Raw genomic sequence first — 23,346 nt, forward strand, 5'->3', positions numbered from 1 at the left:
GAGACTGATTGAAGAGTTCTCTGCCTAATGACTCTGTCTTACATCAAAGGCCAGCAAGGCTGTTTTTAAATTGCCTAGCAAAGGGATATTGTTTTTTAAAATTGATTTGCTTTAATGTGATTTTTGCCATCCAAGTGAGTTCTGGGAATGGAAACCTCATGAATAAGGAGACTCAACCTGTAATACTGTCTGAAGTACCATGCCACACATAATCAGGGCATGCCAAATCTAAAATGATGACAATTCAACTCTGTTATATTGAGCTCAGTAGTGTAAGGGAATAGTATTTTTATTGTCAACAAACCTTTAATTTGGAAGCATATCTGTTTTCAGTTAATATTAGACTGATTTGTACATGATGATATGGCAATCTGTTTCAAGAAACACACTATTGAGTTTCTAATTTTAATTAATTGCTCCATGATTTACAGAGCTGACTAATTTCTGTTACTATTTCAGAGCATGAGTCAGTTAAAACTAGGCACTTAAGTCCTGTTTATTTCATTGGAAGAAAGCTATGTACATGCTTAGTATTCCAACTGAAATTGAGATCCAAATCAGTTTAACTTCAACTGGATCATGCTCACTAATGGTAACAGAAGTTACACTCAGCTGTAACTCATGGAGCAAATAAGTTCACTGACAGTTGGATTTTGTTACAAGCTTCCAGGTATAGTACTTGCCTAGTATGAACCAGTACTAGGTACAGTGCCATCAATATACAGGTGCTAACAGGCAAAATTCCATGTTTCTTGCAAATACCTCTCGACTGAATTTATTTTACCTACCTTCAACTCCATTTCCAATAATTTAGAAGAACAGTTGTGCTTAAGATTCTGGTTTTTCATTATATTTCGACTGAGTTTCTAACCAGCGATTGATAGCCATTTTCAAATTTCTGTTTGGGGTAAGTACAAGTCTCTGAAGAGGAAGATTTGTCATGGGACTGGAGTGTCTTTTTCTAATAATCCAATTTTCCATTGCTTCTTTCTCATAAGAATAGCCATCTAAAGAGACAATTATAAACATTATTATTATTATTATTATTATTATTTTTATTAATAACAGTATTTATATACCGCTTTTCAACAGAAAGTTCACAAAGCGGTTTACAGAGAAAATCAAACAACTAATGGCTCCCTGTCCCAAAAGGGCTCACAATCTAAAAGGATGCAAGAGAACACCAGCAAACAGCCACTAGAAAAGACACTGCTGGGGTGAGGAAGGCCAGTTACTTTCCCCCCACTAAATAAAAGAGGAGCACCCACTTAAAAAGTGCCTCTTACCCAGTTAGCAGGGGTAGTTACGTCTTTGAAGTAAAGATATGTACTCTACAGGAAAACCCTAAAACTACATTTGAAATAAATCTTATAGTGCAAATCTAGACATGTTTATTCTGAAGTCCTGTGGGGGTTTACCCACAGGAGACTGTGTGCAGCCTCCATGCCCCTCAGAAGAGGCTCTGGAGGGCTCGGGTGGGACCAAGTTGGGCTCCACTCAGGTCCAGGGGACCCGTGTTGAGCCAGATCTGTGGATGGAAATTCTGCAAATAAGCAGATACATTACATACTCATATCAAACACTGCCTGAACGTTGGGTTGCAACTGATGGGATAGCATCTTCTCATGTGGAAAATAAGTAATCAGATTTCCATGGAATTAAAACAATTGAAATTTAAAAACAATGTGGTGGAAGACTGAACATTATTTTTTATGGTGAATAAATGCAGCCCCCTTTCTCCAAGTATTTGCTAAATAAAGGAGACTGGGTTTCTCAGCACATCTCTTCTATTACTTATTTTAATGCGGGCTTTAAAATTGCTTTCTGAAAGTTCATCACAAACCTGTCAAAGAAATCATCAGAGCTGCTATGCAAGGTCCCTTGTGTCCATTGCCTTTTTATGTATAAAACAGAAGCACCAAAACAGTGACGTGACTAGGCAGTCAATTGCAACTGACAATCTGCATTTTAATAACCCTCATGCAGCAGTGCTAACACAAAAAACATGTATGCATTTCCAGTTTATATTTTTTTTAATCCACTGCTTAGTTACATTTAAGTCACATTTTCTCCAGAAACAAAACAACATGTTTATTTGGAGAGTCATGGAACACTTGTCAATACACACAGCTTGTTCACCTTCACCCCTTTCCTTTTGAAATAAGATGAAGAAATGAATCCTAATGTCTGTATTTAGCCCTTTCCACGCATAAGATGGATATCAAAGTGAGAAAACATAAAAGGCCCTGAAATATTAATCATACCTTTAATGTAATATCTAATGCATCTCATAAAAGTAAATATTTTCCATTGTGCTAGAAATGAAATAAGAAAGCATGAGCATACAAAAAAAACAAAAGAGTTCTAAAGTAATAGTTGATTCCCACATTAACTTAGTCAAATATTTCACTTCCTTTCCTATTGCCATTTTTTGGGAAGAGAGAGTTGAGCAACAAAAATGGCTGCTGTATTTGTTTGCACTGGTGGCAGGCTGAGACTGAAGTCGTCATTTTCAATTCTTTGCGTCAAGTATGAGTGTGCGGAAGACGATACCATGAAAAAGTCCCTCCACCCAACTTTTCTATCCAGAAGGATAAAAGTGGTTACAGTTTGACCATCTACACTGGCTCTTTCAAGAATCTCATGCTATTAAACTCTGCTGTTTCAGGAAGTGGTAGCGGGCAAGGTCTCTCTCTGTGGTTCAAAATGCTGTCTTCAGTACAAAGCCTCCTAAGCAAGAGGCAAAAGGAGGAAACCAACAAAAGTAGGACATGGTAGAAAACTATCAGAGTATGGCACAACAAATCAGACAACAGTTAAACCTCCAGGTCCTCATGAACAGTGGAAGATACCAGTTATTCTGCTGTTAACACTGTTGAAAGTGGGAGACACAGTTCTGATATCCCATATGCTCCCTGTCTTTCCATGCCTAGATGGGGTGGAAAACCTTTTCCTTCTGAAAGATGTTTAATAATTGTTCCTGCTGGTTTAATAGGCTGTTTTGTACAGACTAAAGCAGCTGTGATCGTAACATTTTGTGTAAGTTTATTTCTTATAAGCCACTGGATCCAACCCAAGATCGTCTAGTTCAGAATTTTATTTCCTACAATGGCTAGCCAGCTGCCTCTTGAGAGCCCACAGACAGGAACCAAGGGCATAGTTCTGTCCCACTACTGCTCCCCTGCAAATGACATACAGAGCCATATTGCCTCAGCACTGTATACAGTCATTGTTGCTAGAAGCCATTGATCGAGACCAGCAATGAGAAAGACATATATGTACTTTAAACATATGTAATTACTAGTGGCCAAATCTTTTTCCTTGGCACCTAAATAACAGATACCCTTGCTTTGTCACACCTACCTGCAGCAATGACTGGTTCTTTCATAAGCTCTTGCGTTATGGGACACAGAAATTCATCAGGGATACCCACACAGGCAGATTTTATCTCCATCCTCAGCTCCTCAATGTTACACAACACTTTACTACGAAGACCTAGAGACTCTGGAAAGAAGTTTGCATATTGGTCACGAGACTTCTCAGCATCAATCAGCCTTGAAAATACATATAAATTTCATTAGAATGTAAGAAAAGCTGTGCTGAATCAGGCCAAAGGCCCACGTAGTCCAATATCCTGTTTACCAAAGTGGTTCACCAGTGGACTCTAGGAATCCCACCAGCAGGAGAAAAGCACTTGCTTCTCTCCACTGCTCCATACCAACTGGTATTCAGAGGCATTCTGCTGCTGAACCAGGAGGTAGCACATATTCTGAAAGAAGACCCTGCTTCCTCAACTCCTCTCATGAGCCAGGCTGGCATCTTCCTGGACCTGGTGGTCCCTTTCCTACTTTTAGTGGTATACACTCTAGTTGAGGTTCTGCTACTGTGGTTTAAAATAACCTCTCTGCATTCTTGAGTGATCTGAACTTTGTCTTTCCTTTTCAGCTTCCGTTTTACAAGCCTCTCCCATTTATTTTTATCTTTTCAAGATATCCTCCCTTTTGAAATCAAAAGTTTTGTGTTGAACTTCCTTAGGAACTTTCTAAGTACATGTTGAACTGCATACAGGTGTCCCCTGGTATCCATGGAGAAAGTGTTCCTGTTCCTCATGGATACCAGAAATAGTTGATAAGGGTGAGCCATACCTGTGACCCCACATCCTCTCTGGGGCCATTACCTTCATTTATCTTCATTACATACGCATGAAGCAATGACCTGTCTTGCTTTAATCAAACACTATAAGCTAGTGGTTCTCAAACTTTTAGCACTGGGACACACTTTTTAGAATGAGAATCTGTCAGGACCCACCAAATGTTATGTCATGACCGGAAGTGACATCATCAAGTAGGAAATTTTTTAACAATCCTAAACTGCAATCCTACCTACACTTACCAAGGAGTAAGCTCCCTTTACTATCATTGTTAAAAGCATATACACAGTAGCCTGTTAAAAGTACAGATGTGTAATATTTCCCACATGGTAGCATCAAGTCTAAGATATTAGAAATACTGAAATTAATAGGGACCCATCTGAAATTGGCTCATGACCCATCTACTGGGTCCTGACCCACAATTTAAGAAGCAGAAAGCTGATAGCAAGGCAAAGAGGCAGGCAGCCAGTAGTTTAGAGTGGAGATTAAGAGCAATCGTTAGCAGAAAGTCACTGTCCCCTACTGGTTCAACAGCACTGATCCTATTCAATGAGTTGACAAAACGTGTCTCTCCTCACTCTGCAACACTCTTAACTATCTAAATGCATCAATTGTGATCCCTGGCTTGAGACCCCAACTGTCCCATAAAACATTATGGCATTCACACAGGAAATGAGCATGTTCTAACTGAAAAGGCTTACCTGTGCCTGCTTTATCATTACAACATCAGCCAAAGACTTATTTTTTCCAAGTCTTTTGAATATATATTTTAATCCCCAAGACTGTCTTTATACTGCTATTTTACTATTTCTTGACTGTATTACATTTCTAGATGTTGTAAGCCACCATGGTAAATGTTTTTTTCTTTGAAGGGCATAGTATAAACATCAAACACCCTCATCACTATTGTGCAGATTGACTCTTAAAGACACTTGCAGACCAAGTGAGAATTCAGTACGGAAAGAAAGATGGGGGAGGGGAGTTGTCTTTTTCTGAACTCCCAAGAGTTATTTTTCCTTGTTAACAAAAACAAGTTGCAAGGGAACAGGACTTCAATGACTAAAAAACACTTATCTAGTCATTTTGGATACAGAATGCACAATGATGCATCAACATAAGCATGTTTACTGCCTGATATTACAAGGACAAATGCAACTACTACAATAACATAATCAGTATAACATTATCCTCAACCACAGAATAAAGTGAAGAACCAAACAAAAGTGCCTGTTTCAAATGCCATTTAAAAAAAAAAAAATCAAGCAACCTAAAATTAAATTTCTCTACAGAATTAAGTTTTTTCAAGCAAAACAGCTTGAACTAACTTCCAAACTGCTGCTGTGTTCTGCAACAATGCTGATGATTCTTAAATTGACAGAAGAAAGACTTCATGGGAACCCCCTTCCATGTACAAAGAACTGTGCTAGTGGATGAGAAGGAATCCAATGTTTATAGAGTAGATGGTACTCTGGTGATGCCTTAGAAACAAACACAATAATGAGGGGAGGAAGAAGGTGAGAGAAAGCAGCTTGGGGTGCAACACAGGATACATCCTTCCTCAATCCTACTGTTGCCCTAGTGAATCTTAATGAATGTGAAAATTCTGCACATTTCAGTAAGCCTTGCTGCCCCCCTAATTTAACTGTTGTTTATGTTGTTACATGGCAATTAGCTTGGAAAAGAGGCTGGTTCTATTTGCATGGTAATGAAGTATTCTTCCAAAGAGGTATCAAAAACAATCAAAGAGGCTAATGAAATGCCATGTGAACCACCTGCTGGTCACCTTCTCTTCAATTAAATGCCTCTTGGACAAGAGAAAACTAACATAACAGGACAAGAACCAAGCAATTAACATAAGACAGTGAAAGAAAGGTCCGCCATCCACACTCTTCACTCCCACAGTTCATGAACTCCAAAGAGCATTCATTTATCCTTACAAAAGACTACTTAAACTTGATAAACACTATATTTTTCAAAGGACAATAGCAGTCATAACCTAGGCAGAGTTAGACCTGCCTAAGCCTGTGGGAATCAATGGGAATCAATCCTTAATTCTTCATAGGCTATAAGAGCAAGAAGATGAGAGTGGCATGTGAGCAGAGATAGAAAGCTCCGCAGAAGACACATTCATGCTACTAGCACATCTCAATTTTGCAAAGGCTTGGGCTCTGTATACTTACCAGAAAAGATTAAAACATGATTTTTCTGGGTGTAGGATGCTTTAAATAAAGCATCACTCAGTGGAAAATCAAATACATACTAAATATCTGCTTCATTTAACACAGGAGTGCCTCTGTTATTAGGTACTGTTAATTAGGTTAAAAGGCAGATTATTATCTGTTATCTACTGAAGCTGTAGATTTTCTAATATTTGAATTTGTAGCTCTCTGTGATGCACTCTGGATTGTAATAATCAATCAAGGAGAGAGAAACATAACACAACCAAGAACCTGCCTCTCATCTTTCTGTCATGTTAATTTTGTCAGAATTGTGGAGGGTAACATCACACTCTCTAAAATATTTTAGACTTTGTTTACCCACTGCATCCCATAACTGGTCTCATTATGAAAACCTATGCCAACTCTTTTTTATTTTCTTAATTGTAGCTTCTAATTAGTTCTCAGTGGTGTCATTAGATGTCCCAGTACTCGGGCAACATGTTATTATGTTGATTTTTCCATAGAATGTTGATGTGTATGCTAGAAGTCAGCCTGACTGCAGATTCTTCCATCCCATAGCATTCACTTTTTATATATAAGGCCACTATCAGCATTAACCAATTGGTCTTAATGATTAAGCTTGGCAACTATAGTTTTCTTGAAAATTTAAAGAAATGCACACAAAAACACTTCTCTTGCTTCAAACAAAAGTCTGAAAGAATGACAAATGTTTGTGATAAGCTCAAACTTTTGGGTAAGATCTAATAGTGAATTCTAAAAGGCAGGTGCAAGAGATCAGGCCTTTTCACTGGTGGAATCCTTCCCAGGGAGATAAACCCGATTCCTCATTTGCCCTCAACAGAGGGATGGTTAAGACTTCTTTTTCAGAGGGTTTTTTTTTAAACTGGTAAAATTTGGTTTTATGCCTCTGATTGTTTTACTCATCACTATTGTTCTGGTTTATTGTGATTTCAATGGCTTTTATTGTTTAATGGTACAGTTTGAGTATCAGTTATGCAGACTGCTTGGGACAGGAAGATGTCTGGATTTCAGAATTGCATAAATATAATGAGAAATGCTTCCTCTTGCATTTTTCACTGTTACCCATATAAGTGTCCTCTGATATTTTTCAACAATGTCTGTATAGGCACACCACAGAGCAGAGAATAGTAGTTACAGCCTGCACTGTATGTGGGAGTGTACACAAGATCTTCTAGTGCTCATACTACAGAAAACAAGTCTTGGACAAAAGTGTCTGTATTTTGGAACAGTCTGGATTTTGGATGTCCAGATAAGGGATAGTCTACCTGTATTTTAAATTTTTTTATTCATTTGTATCATTTAACAAAATGACTCACAGAATTATCTACTGACAAGCAGGATATAAAATAAATTATGGGCCCAATCCTATCCAACTTTCCAGTACTGTTGCAGCTGTGCCAATGGGGTGTGCGCTGCATCCTACGGTGTGGGGGGCAGTCAAAAAGGCCCCTATAAGGTAAGGAAATGTTTGTTCCCTTACCTTGTGGCTGCATCAGCTCTGGGAAGTTGGACAGGATTGGGCCCTAAATGAGATGAGATAATTCAAATGGTGCTGTGGTTACAACTGAGATAGCAGTTGACACTATAGGATGACACCAGGCATAGCAGAAACTAGTTGGAGAGCACCAATATGTACAATATGTAGATATTTATAAGACTGTAGTGTCAAGGGGAAAAATGGTATAATGGATAGGTTGACAGATTCTAACACTGCACAAGGGCTAGTTCACATCACTGTAGAACTGAAAGCAACCTTTCAGTCATATAGTCCAACCCCATTCCTTAAGCTGTCACACATAATCCATGTTATATAATTATAGTCGATAGCAATTCTATTATCAAAATAGAATGTGCCAACATGCATGGTAATGCACTGCACAGCAGGTTACTCAAAGTAAATTGAAACAAATGCTATTAAAAGGCAAAAACCCAGAGTCAATTTTCATTTGCATCTGCAAGGCCACTGCACACACTCCAGTGATCTTCAGCTTGTCAAGACCCACCTCAAACCCTAATACTCAATATGGAAACCACCTTCAGAAGCTCAAAAAGTAACAAGGCAGGGAAATGGGCAGCCACAGTTCCACTTCTTTTCCCACCCAGTGGTCACCACTCTGTGTGTACTACAACTGTGTTGTTCTGCCCCTTCTCTCCTTCTAGTCAAATTGAAAGAAGAGAAGACGCACAGAGTAACAGAACGCATTCTATTTTGAAAGGTGGAACAAAAGAAAAAAAGGTAAGGCAAGGCAAGGCAGAGAGCAGAGGGTGTGCTGCAGCAGGGGAGATGTGAATTCAATACTCTGGCTTAAGGTTAAGGTTAAATTACTCCTAATGGAGCAACACAACACAAATTATCCACAATGGATGGAACAGCAAAAAAAATGTTAGTACAAGGCTAGAAGCAAGAACACCACTTTTAAAAAAAAATACCATTTAATAGGAAATGATCATATAGCTGTCCTAAGTAACTCCAAACAATGTGCAGTTGGTTCATATCTTTAGCGAGAGTTACATTCCAGCGTCAGTGCATAAAACTAAAATTGCAAATACTCAAGATTACTTTAAAATCCCTTACATCCAAAAAAAATGTATCCTTACAAATTACAAGAGACATGCAGGAACTAAGACTGACTGAGGGAACAACAGCTTCAATCTCTGATCTCAAGTTCACTCTGGGGTAAGTATTTAGTAAGTGGAATGGCGGGTGAAATCACTTGCACTATTTAAACTGTTGTTGTTGTTTGCCAAGTGCATGTTGTTCAATTTGTGCAAGTAAAGTGGTGCATATGATGCATGCTGACTGTATATCACTACTAGGATTTCCAAAGAATTTTACACTGATGTACAGCAAGTCCTCTCAAAGTCGTTTCATTCAGCATTGTTTCATTTTAAAGTTGATCAGTAGTTCTCAATCTTCTGACCTCTGCATCCTCCAGGGCTGCACACTATAGGGCTACTGGAAGCTGCTGCTTCCAGGTCATGCCAGGTCCGCAATCCACTTCCTTGGCCTTGTTGCGCCCCAGAATGCCATGCGTAGTCTCAAGGCATTCTGGGGCACCACAATGCTTTGTGATGCAATAGGAAATCACTCAGCAAACCAGCCACTTGAGTGTTATTGAATCTGCCTATGGAAAAACTGTTTCTAAGTTGTTTCACTTAAAATTGCAGTTTCTAAGAACTTACCAACAATTTTAAGTGAGGACTTCCTGTAGTTAAATATGCAGTATAACAAACCTCAAGAAAAAAGTATTTTTTCTTACCAATTTTTAAATCATCAGCCAAGCTTTCTTTTGTAAGATTCAGCAGTTCTTTACCATCAATATGGTTCTTTTTGAAAATCGCAACAAGGTCTTTTAAGTTATGCTTGCATAGCCAACCCGAAACCTGTTCTTCTGACCACTTCTCCACAGATATTGTTGGTTCTTCTCTTTGTGTAGTTCCTGGAAGGAGATTTAAAGGAACATTTTGCACAAGTGAAGCACACAGTTGTATCAACTGTCCAAACTTTGATGGTTGCTTTGAATATAGCTTATCCTATTTTTTGTAGCAAATTTTACCAAGTGCTATAATGAATTGTACTCCTCCCTGCCCCATACAGAACCACCATTTGCCTTTGTGAGAAGGAAAAGGAGGTGGAAAAGGGAAGCCAGTAAGACAGGAATCTCCATCTATACTACCATCTGCTGGGCTTTTAAAAAGCTAAATTATGCCCCTCCCTCCCAACCATCTGCCTTTGTGAGGAGTAGGAGGAGAAGGAAAGCTAGCAAGGCATGGATCTTCATAGCTACCACTGCCTGATGTGCTTTTTAAAAAGCTGAACTGCTTTTAAAAGTGAATGTGAGCCCCAGGGGCAACATATAAATAACTTGATATAGAAATAGACAAACAACATGCACTTGCTTGACATATTACGCACTAATTAGAAGAAATTGTAACAATTCATGCTGTTCTCGTTACTTGGACAGCAGTATTATGGAAAAGACCTCCCTCCTGAAATATTATGGGAAAGACCTTGCAGAGTCACTTCCTATCAGAACAGAAAATGCTGGGCTAAATGACCAAGTGGTCTGACAAAGTAGAATAGCTTCAGATAAATAGATAGGAGCGGCCTTCACATGCCTTGTATCTTATATCAATAAATTTAACAAAGACTGATGTCAAATTTATAAAGGATAAGGCAAATATCTTCCTGTACTAACCTGTGAAAAGCTGCTTTGGTTCAAATTCCCAGATGTTCACACATTTATCCATTGAACCTGTAGCAAATAATGGTACATCTGTTGCACAGGCACAAGTTGTGACATACCTAGAAATGAAAGCAATGTGATAAGTGCATATCATGCCTTAAATGCTTCTTTTGGCTGACATTATGAAAAAAATTATGCTAATATCACACCTGGTATGTTGAGTCAAAATGTGCAGGATACTCCCAGTGTTCTGCCAACAGCAACAAAAATATATATTAGGGCAAGCAGAAACATAACCTATAGTCAATGATCTAACCAATGAAAGTTTTAACAGTACAGATGCAGATAAAAAACCTTTTATTGATAGATGTTTGTAACTAAGGAGCACAGAGATTAACCCATTTTTGCCCAGGACTCGAGTACACATTTGGTGCTATTTGCATATTTGCAACATTGGTCAGAAATGGCTTAAGCAATTTGCAGAAAGCTGCAACAGAATCAATACCATACCATAATTCTATAAACCAGGGGTGGGGCAGGCTTCAGGTTTGTGAGACTGCTTGTTATCAAAGGTCCATCAACCATACCCTGGTTCAAAATAATGGCCTGGGGGCTGTAGCCTGATATAAAATGATGGCTTAGTAGGCAAAATCTACTACCAAATGCAGCCCATAAACTAAGTGCAGGTATAACCTGCATATGCATGTACAAATCTACATCTCAATTACTAGAAATCAGAGATTCTAACAGCATAATTAGGGGGGAGGAAAGCTTTTGTGCTTTTGCTATTGTCAAACAATTGGGAGTATGACATTCATATGGTGATCTATTCAAATCATCCAATGATCAGTAGTTAGTGACCTTCTGCCCACTCCTGCTATAAATACACATGACCCTCAATGAAATTGATTAATCTGAAATAGTCTGTGCCACACTACCACAAAGGTAAAATGCATTTTACTTCTGTGAACCAATCACCCAATACTTACTTTCTTTGTAGATCAACTACTTAGACTTACATTAATAAAGCAATAATTGAAACACAATTCGGAATTCAGCTGTGGTTAGCATACTTGGCCACTAGATGCTACCCTTCACAAACATATTTTGGCATTTTTACTCTGTTCATAGTCTAAGATGCAACAAAATTGTTCATTATTTTTGCCACAATGAATGAATAGAGCTACACTCCTAAAATATCTCAAAACTGTATCTCAGAACCAGACACTCATCCTATATTGAGACTTTATTCCATTTCATGATACACAGTAAGAACATTTTCCATTTTTTTTATTAATAAAAGGACTATAATATTTTTAAAAGCAATTTGAAAAACACCCTTTTCTAACAAAATTATAAAAAAATTACATGTCAGCAGAGTATTTTAGAGATAAAGAATATGGAAAATTATATGTGCAGTAATTTCTGGGAAGCCAGGAGACCTTGAAAGCAAATAATAATTTAATATATCTGGACAAATCTGGACCAACACCAGTACTGTGTGAATTTATTCCAGTGAAGGGACAACAGACTGCCGAAAAGAAAAAAAAGAAAAGAAAAACCTGCAGCAGGTAACTTGCCTATCTGTCTAGGATCAACCCAGGCTGAAGGTGCCCTGTCTGATGACTTCACAGCACCAGTCAGCTGTTAAGCATGACAGAAATAGGGGGAAAAGGTTGTTCGGAATAATCTCAGCTGGCCCTCCCACAACCTAACACACTGCAGAAGGGTCTCCTTTCTCCAGACCCATTCAACCTGAAAGCTGACTGGGACTTCAAAGTGCTACAGTCTGGCTAAAAATCGGAAGACAGCAACACACGTGCACAAAAAGTTTGGATGCTCTTGTGGTTCTTTGGACCAAGATCAGTACTACAAAATATATTCCTGCATAAACACAACCTATTACAGGCATATGATCTTCTTGAAAAGCTTTTAAAAGTACCTTCAGCATCTTCATTGATCATGCAAACAAGACTACTTTATTATTATTAAATAGAAACTTTAAATCTTGTATTTATGAATTTCAAAAGTTATGTGCATTTTAGTACTACCCACTACAAAGACCATAAAATATTAAACACAATAGACAACTACTGGCACATTCTAAACATTTTGTTCCAACAGAAGTTTGGCTGAGCTTCTCAAAATTCACTATTAAAAAATGTACAGCCCAAATCTATGACTTGTTTTGGTTCAAGCAACATCATAGCACAAAACTGAAAGGTCACAGTCATGTAGCTCCTCCAGTTTACATTGAAAAGCAGTTCACAATTCATTTAATGCATTGTTTTGTTTGTACAATGGAAATTCATATCTTAAATGTTAAATACTTACAGTTTCAAAAAGTATTACTGTTTTGTCCACAGATCTAATAATAAATTGTGCAGAGAAAGAAATAAAGATAGAAACATACCAATATTTCATTTTACAATAAGAAAATACAGTCTTTTAAAGCAGCTTACAGTAGTACAAACTCAAACTAATGCTAGTACTGATATCAAAACTCACTGTGCTGCTGTTAGACATATAGTAAAAGCTTTCACTCTCCTGTTTGCACACATGGAGGAGGAGAGGAGAGGGTGAGCATACAACCTGAGGCTTCTTCACTATCATCTAACTCAGTGGCTCCCAACTCAGAGACTCCCAACTTTTAAGAGTTTGTGGACTGCTGAGGCAAAAATTGGAGTTATCGTGGACCACACTACCCGCCCTGCACACAAAAAGAACATAAGAACATAAGAACAGCCCCACTGGATCAGGCCATAGGCCCATCTAGTCCAGCTTCCTGTATCTCACAGCAGCCCACCAAATGCACCAGGGAGCACACCAGATAACAAGAGACCTCATCCTGGTGCCCTCCCTTGCATCTGGTATTCTGACATAACCCATTTCTAAAATCAGGAGGTTGCGCATACACATCATGGCTTGTACCCCATAATGGATTTTTCCTCCAGAAACTTGTCCAATCCCCTTTTAAAGGCGTCTAGGCTAGACGCCAGCACCACATCCTGTGACAAGGAGTTCCACAGACCGACCACACGCTGAGTAAAGAAATATTTTCTTTTGTCTGTCCTAACCCGCCCAACACTCAATTTTAGTGGATGTCCCCTGGTTCTGGTATTATGTGAGAGTGTAAAGAGCATCTCCCTATCCACTCTGTCCATCCCCTGCATAATTTTGTATGTCTCAATCGTGTTCCCCCCTCAGGCGTCTCTTTTCTAGGCTGAAGAGGCCCAAACGCCGTAGCCTTTCCTCATAAGGAAGGTGCCCCAGCCCCGTAATCATCTTAGTCGCTCTCTTTTGCACCTTTTCCATTTCCACTATGTCTTTTTTGAGATGCGGCGACCAGAACTGGACACAATACTCCAGGTGTGGCCTTTAAAAATAAATTAAATTTGTAATAATTAGAGAATATTTATTAGATTTGTTATTTATAGAGAAGATTTCAGGGTTGCTGCTTTTGTTGCCAGCTGTGGCTGCAGGTAGTCCATTCTCTGCTCTCTCTGATGGTCTACGGGAAAGCATCCCCCACATGAGTGCCCCCCATGGACAAACAGAGATGGTGGACTGCCCACAGTCACAGCTGACACTTCACTGACAGCTACTTCTCCTGTGGTTTGTGGAGGAGCGCTCGCTCAGCAAGATGCGTGAAGTGATCAAAGGTGATTCTTTTTTCTGAGAATTCATGGATTTCAGTTCAGGGTCTCATGGACCACTTGTGTCCCCGGAGCACAAGTTGGGAACCAGTGATCTAACTAAATCATGGTTGTCTGAACCCAGTCAACGCCTGGAGCTGACCTCCAGATGAAACATGGTTTAGATCAGTGGTTCCCAAAGTCCTACTCAGACTTTTGGGAACCCTACTAGGAGTTTAGGAGCCTCATAAGTTTTTGTGTGGGCAGGGGGAAGGGCAGCAATGCAATTACCACAATTGCACTATTGCCCAGCAGGGAAGGGGTTTTGTAAATTACCTGGGGGTCACTATGCCTTTCCGGAGGCCATTTAAAAAACCACTTTCTGTTTTCGTCCCTAAACAGGAAGTATTTTTTTTTCTTTTTTCAACATTTCCAAGCCTTGGAGTGGGCTGTGGAAGGGGTCACAAGCTCACCAGATCCTCCCAAGAGCCAGAGTGACCCCCAGGGGTTACAAAACCCTTTCCCTGCCCGGCAGCAGTGCGATTGGGGTGATCACACTGTTACCTATTTCTGGTTCTTTAAGGGAAATGGCCCTCTTCCAGTTCCCCTTGTAGGTCACAACCCACCAGTTTGGAAACCACTGGTTTAGATTACTGTGAACAAGTCCTCAGGCTTGCTCACTTTCCCCTCGCCTTCTACATGTGTGCAAATAGGAAAGTGAAAGCTTATACCTTAAATTCTAACCACAGCTGCATATTATCTCTGTGTATGAACCCAAGGAATTGTGGTATGTTCTAACTCTAGTTTAATAAAACTAATTATAACTAACTACAGTTTGAACAAATCAAAATTCCCTGAGTGTATATATGAACAGTCTCTTATAGATCTGACTAATAATTCTAAATTATCAACAAAACACTACCCAATAGTTATTTGTTTCAAGTATAGTGATACTTCCTGAATGATTTTTCACCTACTTAGTTTGACATTGTGGGCTCTGACCTGCTCTTCAATCAAACAGAAAAGATACAAAAGCTGTCTGTGACTTTGGAAGACTCACTAAAAGCAATTTAATGATGTTTTGCTACACCTACAGCAGAGGCTCTCAAATGCCCTAGCCTGAAGAGCTCCGACTCTGCCCCTTTAAGGGGCAGGGAGGAGAGAATGCAGCTGTATGATCCCCAGGACTGCGCAGCTGCCAGGGGCTTTGTTTTACTTACTGTCATCATCATCAGCCTTCCAGGTGTTCTGGGAGCCCTGCAGAAGCCTCTATAGCGCTCCCCAAGCCTCAAAAAATTTAAAAATAAAGATCACAACCCACTTCTGGTTGCACAATCGAAAACCCAAGATAGTCGCAATTTTTATTTTTTTATTTGCCAAGGCTTGGCGAGCCCTGTGGATGCTTCTCATACTGCCGGGAGGCTGCTACTAATGCCAGTAGGTAAAATGAAGCCCCTGGGAATCACGCTGTTGCATTCCCCCCTCCTCTGCAAAGATTTACTACGGCTCCCAAACTCCAAGAGAGTTTGGAACCATTGGGCTACAGCAGACATGAATCTGTACCAAAAAGGAACTCATACCAAAATATGCTTAACACAAGTTTCCCTCCAATATTTTTCTATGCAACTCCAGTGCAAGATTGTCTATAGCCAAAGATGCAGAATGTGCATGTATATTTTATATGCCTTTCAACTTAGGAACTAGCATGTTGTAGGTTGTGGTGGTAATATGGATGTCATATATAGAAAAGGACATGTTCCTTTATTTTAGGACAGACTCATCCTAAAAGGGTGTCACATACCAAAATGAATTGTCAAGGATTCTATAGGAGACTCCTGCATTAATGTAATGTTATATTGTTGTAACACTCTACTCATATTTCACATATGTCATCCATCCTTACATTATACACAAACCCTACATTTACTAATTTAGAATGAATGTAAGTTATATAAAGCAACATCTTTATGATAATAGAAAAAGAGGAAGCCCAAGTAAACACATCAAACTACTAAAGGTAGTAGTTTCAAACACATCAAACTAAAGGTAAAGCACATAAATGAAGACTCTTACCCAGACACTACAGTTTGCCCATCACAGGAAAAAGCACAAGCCAGAACTGGGGCAGTATGTCCACTCAAAGTACGCTTATATTTCAATTCAAGGCCTAAACATTTTAAAATATATATATACATATAAATAAAATGTATTACAAGGTTAAAGGCTTGCCAAGTTTGAAAATAACCTAAAATATATTCTACAACCTCATGTAGAATATATTCTATATTCTACAATAGACTATATTCTAGATATTCTATATTCTACAACTGTATACTCCATATTCTACAACTGTCTTCGTGTAAGAAACTGTAAGAAACATGTAAGTCTTCATGTAAGAAACATGCAAGTCTTCATGTAAGAAACTGGGGAAAAAATTATAGCACTCTTGCAAGACCCATTTTGGTTACATCCTTTGTCTTGAATGTAATAGTTTTTAAAAATTTTTTGGCCCCAACATAACAGAAGAGGGACAGAATCTAGGCAATGTATCTAGTATTGCCAGCTCTCTAAGATCAGCCTGGAGTTTCAAAGAGTTGGCACTGACAGCCAGGGAACTCCTGAAAGCTGTTATGACATTTTAACTTCTTGATTTAATGATGTTTTGTCATACTGGGGGAAAAAATCTGAAGACTGGACACAAGTATTCAAGATTTTATTTCTTGGGAAAACTACAATGTTAAAGTCTTTTATCAAAGGGTAAACTCATACATTTTAACAACCTCCCACATTACAACTGCAGAAAGTACTACCAACAGAGTATTTTTTTTTTGCTTCATCTGAATCACATTCTAAAGCCAAAAGACTTTGATGGTACTGAAACCAAATAATGCTATTGCAATATGAACACCATTCAAATGCTTACATATTTTGTTCAGATTATATTTCAGTATGGAGGAATAAAAGAGGAAAGAAATGTTTCGGATATATGGGGCAGAGGGAGAAGCTATTTCAGCAACCACCAAAACAATTGTCTGTTTAGCAGTCTCACACTCAATATATTTATTCCCAGAACCATTCACTCATTGCTTCTAAAACCTAAATGCAAGGATTATGTTCTTGAAGCTAGTTTTTTAAAAAAATGGAATCCATAATTAAACTTTTACACATAGATAAAACTCATTTGTTTATGGAATATATAAAAAAGTTGTTAATATAAAGATGACACAGCATTACACATTGCTTTACCAGTAAACATAATTCTCAGTATTCATTAGAGCGCCTTTTTGTTGTTCCGTACAATTTGATAGTATCCGTTTCCTCCATTTTTGCCTCCTTCCATCTGCACAGAATAGCTTCCAGCATAACTAAAATGTATGCTGTTGTTTAAGTATTTGACTTCTAATCAAAGGAGCAACACAGAATGAAGACTAGCAAATGGATGAAGAATGTCTTTGAGTATACATACCTACAGGATCAGTACACAAAACAAGCCATATCTTAATTATGCTATCTTGACCTGAAGATGCCATCTGGAAATACTTAACATCTTGCTTATTACCTGATTTAGAAAAACAAAAATATGCATTTCAAAATTTTTCAGAAACAAGAGTTTTCTATTTTTTAAAATTAATGACTACTTATTCCGCAGATTGTGTCCAATCAATGTGTTTCAAAATAGTTTCTCTCACACACATACATAAACCAGATGCTGCTCTCTGTCCCATTCATGCATATCCTGGGCACCTTCTTTGACAGAGGTCTTCCTGTTTTTTACCCATTCATAAAAAAATATACCTCAGGTACGTTCTGCAACTAATTGTGGTCCTAAGATCTATACTAGGATAATTACATGCTCTTTTAAGAGCTTGTATAATGCAGGAGTGCTGCAAAAATGGGGTAGGAAAAGCTGTATGGAGAAACGGACAAACCACAAGGGAGTATCAATGTAAATGGGGATGCTACACCAGCAGTGAGGCCAAGTGCTAATTGGCACAGGGCCTCAGTGCTGGAAAGATGCCTCCAAGTAGCACCAGGTGATGGGGAGGCTTTTGGGAGCGGCAGGAAGAAGATGGGGAGGGAGCAGAACTGGGCGGAGGAAGGGCAGGCTGGTGGGAGAATTGGGCCCGGGGGGGGGGGTGGAGATGGCAGCAGAGTCTGCTGCCAAATCCAATGCTCCCTCCTGAGCCAATCTGCCCAACATGGGCCTCCTTGATTCTGTGTCCACTAAATAGCGAGTGCAGATCGGAGGAGACCCACTGGCATATCTTGTTCCCTTACTCCAAGGAGGCTTCGGTAGCTGGGTCAGCTCCATAGGATACAGCAGTGGCAACGTTTCAATGTCATTTCAACATCACTGTTTCTCACAGTGGCAGTGGACCATAGGACTGAGCTGCCCAATTCATAGAACCCAGAGCACGTTAGCATTGTCAGAATCAGGAAGGAGAGCTATCCAAAAAGGAGAGCTGCCAACTGAAAAGATGCCATAATAGCAGCTATTCTACAATGACAAAGAAATTCAGCATTGAGCCTAGAATGTCCCATAGTTCAGTGATATACACATTGCATACATAAAGTTCAAGAGTCCATCTTCAGCATCTCCAGATGACACAGAAAAATAGAAAGATTTCTTGCTGAAACCCTGGAGAGCCATTGCCAATCACTGTTGACAATACTGAGCTAGATAGTCCAATGGTCTCACTCAGTATGAGGCAGTTTCTTATGAATTTGTATACAACCATAACTTAACTAGCGAGGAATTAACTCTTTTTTAAATGGTTCTTTAGAAAAAAATTTTAAACTGGTGCAAACTTGCTTCATTCCAGTAATTCCCTCAGGAAATAGTTCCACCACAAATTAGACAACAGCTTGAATCAGGACCACTTACAACACATTATGCACACTTTCCATTGAGTAGTCAAATGGTTGTAACTGGCCGTTTCTTTACTTGCCACCTCTGGAATTCATTTGCAAACAAACCTTTCTTCGCTGTTGGGATTCTTTTTTCTTTCTTTTTTTTAAAGGATGTTTGACCATAAACAAAACAGAATCTTGCAAGTGAAACACAAAACACTTGATATGACGAGAACAAATTATGTGTGGAACATATTCAATTCTAAGAAGCCAATTAGCAAACAACCATAGGGAAAAGAAATGATTTGATGTGACTGGCAGGATGGAAAAAAGAATAGCTTTTAGTAATTGTCCCAGAAGGAAAGAAACATCTATAGTCAGTGCATCACTGTCAGAATCAAAGAAGAAAAACAATAATGACTGCATGCATGTCAAAGAAATAGATGACTCAGAAAAAGCAACATAAAATCCATATCAACAGAAAATAGAGATCTACCAGGAGACTATTACCAACAGAAAGAAAAGAAAAACAGTGAAGATGATTACATAAGAATCATAAGTTACCATAAAAATAATAAATCAGACATGTACATCGGTTATGCCTTTGAACAAAAAACTGAAACATCACAAAGATTTTTAACTGATTTACTGTATGATATCAAACAGTATTTTAAAGCAGTTTAAATATCTCTGTACTGAAAGATGAGTAAATATTACTCAACCATAACTGAATTTAAATAGAAAAATCGTCTGATTTAAAAAAATATATAAATTACTTACATATTATTGTGAATCATTACCTTAGAAGTGGCTCAGTTTTTTACATATTATTTGTCTTCTTTGTAATTTAGCAAATTATTCACATAAAATTATATATTTTTTATTTTTAGTAAACTGATAGTATGCCACCCAAATTGGTAACTACCATTTTTACTTTAAAAAGAATATTTTTAAACTCTTTAGACAAAGACTTCTATGAGCATTGCATACCAAGAGTTCCTGTCAAGAGTTGGAGAACAACAAACCAAGTCACAGAGCTCCTGTTAATTCCTACTATACTTAGTCCAAATAGAAAATCGTTAAGAGATTTTGGTCATCATTACTAATCCTTACAAAAGTGATGGTAATGCTACATTAGGGAGTTAGTACATACTTTAATACCTTAAACATCAGTGTAAAGGGCATTGCTTCATTCAATGGAACAAAATTCCAAACAAAACTAATTAGGCAGGCTATTTTGTCAAGGAAACTAATCATGTATTACATCACACAGCAAACTAGTTTTCATTGGTGAAACATCTTATGAAGAAAGATTGTGCATCCGTACTCAGGATGGGGTAGGATATTAGCCTGGGTAACTACTACCTTGGCAAAAGGCAAATCTATCCTACTACCATATAAAAGCACAGTTTCAAGGCTCTCAGTAATGAAGAGGAGTTAATCTCTGTTGGTATATTCATAAGAGCATAAGAACAGCCCCACTGGATCAGGCCATAGGCCCATCTAGTCCAGCTTCCTGTATCTCACAGCAGCCCACCAAATGCACCAGGGAGCACACCAGATAACAAGAGATCTCATCCTGGTGCCCTCCCTTGCATCTGGTATTCTGACATAACCCATTTCTAAAATCAGGAAGTTGCGCATACACATCATGGCTTGTACCCCATAATGGATTTTTCCTCCAGAAACTTGTCCAATCCCCTTTTAAAGGCGTCTAGGCTAGACGCCAGCACCACATCCTGTGACAAGGAGTTCCACAGACCGACCACACGCTGAGTAAAGAAATATTTTCTTTTGTCTGTCCTAACCCGCCCAACACTCAATTTGAGTGGATGTCCCCTGGTTCTGGTATTATGTGAGAGTGTAAAGAGCATCTCCCTATCCACCCTGTCCATCCCCTGCATAATTTTGTATGTCTCAATCATGTTCCCCCCTCAGGCGTCTCTTTTCTAGGCTGAAGAGGCCCAAATGCCGTAGCCTTTCCTCGTAAGGAAGGTGCCCCAGCCCCGTAATCATCTTAGTCGCTCTCTTTTGCACCTTTTCCATTTCCACTATGTCTTTTTTGAGATGCGGCGACCAGAACTGGACACAATACTCCAGGTGTGGCCTTACCATAGATTTGTACAACGGCATTATAATACTAGCCTTTTTGTTCTCAATACCCTTCCTAATGATCCCGAGCATAGAATTGGCCTTCTTCACTGCCGCCGCACATTGGGTCGACACTTTCATCGACCTGTCCACCACCACCCCAAGATCTCTCTCCTGATCTGTCACAGACAGCTCAGAACCCATCAGCCTATATCTAAAGTTTTGATTTTTTGCCCCAATGTGCATAACTTTACACTTACTGACATTGAAGCGCATCTGCCATTTTGCTGCCCATTCTGCCAGTCTGGAGAGATCCTTCTGGAGCTCCTCACAATCACTTCTGGTCTTCACCCCTCGGAAAAGTTTGGTGTCATCTGCAAACTTAGCCACTTCACTGCTCAACCCTGTCTCCAGGTCATTTATGAAGAGGTTGAAAAGCACTGGTCCCAGGACAGATCCTTGGGGCACACCGCTTTTCACCTCTCTCCATTGTGAAAATTGCCCATTGACACCCACTCTCTGCTTCCTGGCCTCCAACCAGTTCTCAATCCATGAGAGGACCTGTCCTCTAATTCCCTGACAGTGGAGTTTTTTCAGTAGCCTTTGGTGAGGGACCGTGTCAAACGCCTTCTGAAAGTCCAGATATATAATGTCCACGGGTTCTCCCAAATCCACATGCCTATTGACCTTTTCAAAGAATTCTATAAGGTTCGTGAGGCAAGACTTACCCTTACAGAAGCCATGCTGACTCTCCCTCAGCAAGGCCTGTTCGTCTATGTGTTTTGAGATCCTATCTTTGATGAGGCATTCCACCATCTTACCTGGTATGGATGTTAGGCTGACCGGCCTATAGTTTCCTGGGTCCCCCCTCTTTCCCTTTTTAAAAATAGGCGTGACATTTGCTATCCTCCAATCCTCTGGCACCGTGGCCGTTTTGAGGGACAAGTTGTATATTTTAGTCAAGAGATCTGCAACTTCATTCTTCAATTCCTTAATAACTCTTGGGTGGATGCCATCAGGGCCCGTGACTTATTGATCTTTAATTTATCAATGAGTTCTGAAACATCTTCTCTTTTAACCTCTATCTGACTTAACTCCTCGGTCAGGAGGGGCTGTTCGGGCAGCGGTATCTGCCCGAGGTCTTCTGCCGTGAAGACAGATGCAAAGAACTCATTTAATTTCTCTGCCAACTCTAAGTCTCCTTTTATCTCCCCTTTCCCTCCCTCACCATCCAGAGGGCCAACCGCTTCTCTGGTGGGTTTCCTGCTTCTAACATATTTGAAGAAGCTTTTATTATTCCCCTTAATATTGCTGGCCATGCGTTCCTCATAGTCTCGCTTGGCCTCCCGTATCACCTTCTTGCATTTCCTTTGCCACAGTTTATGTTCCTTTTTATTCTCCTCATTAGGGCAAGACTTCCATTTACGGAAGGAAGCTTCCTTGCCCTTCACAGCCTCTCTAACTTGGCTGGTTAGCCATGCGGGCACTCTCCTGGATTTAGTGGAACCCTTCTTTCTTTGCGGTATACACCTCTGCTGGGCCTCTATTACTGTTGTTTTAAGCAGCCTCCATGCAAGAATCTCTCCAATCTGGAGAGATTGGACTCTTTTTACTTTCCCTTTCAACCTCCTTCTAACCAGCCTCCTCATTTGGGGGAAGTCTGCCCGTCAGAAGTCAAGGGTTTTTGTTAGAGATTTGCCTGGTATTCTTCCCCCAACGTGCATGTCAAAACAGATGGCAGCATGATCACTGTTCCCCAATGGCTCAGTAACGTTTACATCTCTAACCAGGTCCTGCATACCACACAATATTAAATTGTGAATTCAAATTGTGAATTTAAATTTGAATTCAAAATTCAAAACTCTGTCAATAGGTAATTGAAGACAACCATGCTATGTGGTAAAACCGAAGACACCCTGATCTCTGGAAAAGAAATGCAGAGGTATCCACTTCCATATGGTAGTGATATGAAAGCCTTGTGACAGCTGGTCTTCCCAATTACACAGACATCTGGGAATTCCACAGTTCCTGAACTGATGCAGAGGAACCCCCTTCCCCAGTAGTGGCAAGTTTGCCACAGAGATAAACATTCACCTTGGCAATACAGAGAAAGGGAGAGTGTGTATGCGTGTGAGCCCGTGTGTGTGCGCGTGTGAGCCTGGGTGCGTGGTTTTCTACCAAGTGAAACGAGATATTTCTTCCCCTAATCCCTGTATGTCTGAGAGTGTGAA

General features: G+C 39.5%; 1 protein-coding gene across 3 annotated transcripts in view; it reads right to left on the reverse strand.

Annotated features, from left to right (window-relative positions):
* Window positions 1–23,346, reverse strand: part of WDSUB1 (WD repeat, sterile alpha motif and U-box domain containing 1) — a 43,820-nt gene that overhangs the window by 8,748 nt on the left and 11,726 nt on the right. For all 3 annotated transcript variants that reach the window (XM_066612038.1, XM_066612036.1, XM_066612037.1), the window contains 8 exons: window positions 17,640–17,732; window positions 16,247–16,340; window positions 12,873–12,906; window positions 10,748–10,788; window positions 10,551–10,657; window positions 9,612–9,791; window positions 3,364–3,504; window positions 789–1,007 (listed from right to left, as the gene is read on the reverse strand). In XM_066612038.1, coding sequence (XP_066468135.1) covers window positions 829–1,007; window positions 3,364–3,504; window positions 9,612–9,791; window positions 10,551–10,657; window positions 10,748–10,788; window positions 12,873–12,906; window positions 16,247–16,340; window positions 17,640–17,732 — 869 coding nt within the window. In that variant the 3' untranslated portion in view covers window positions 789–828. The remainder of the gene's footprint in view (window positions 1–788; window positions 1,008–3,363; window positions 3,505–9,611; window positions 9,792–10,550; window positions 10,658–10,747; window positions 10,789–12,872; window positions 12,907–16,246; window positions 16,341–17,639; window positions 17,733–23,346) is intronic.

The sequence above is a fragment of the Tiliqua scincoides genome, chromosome 1 (assembly GCF_035046505.1).
Source record: "Tiliqua scincoides isolate rTilSci1 chromosome 1, rTilSci1.hap2, whole genome shotgun sequence".
In the NCBI taxonomy this organism is placed as follows: Eukaryota; Metazoa; Chordata; class Lepidosauria; order Squamata; family Scincidae; genus Tiliqua; species Tiliqua scincoides.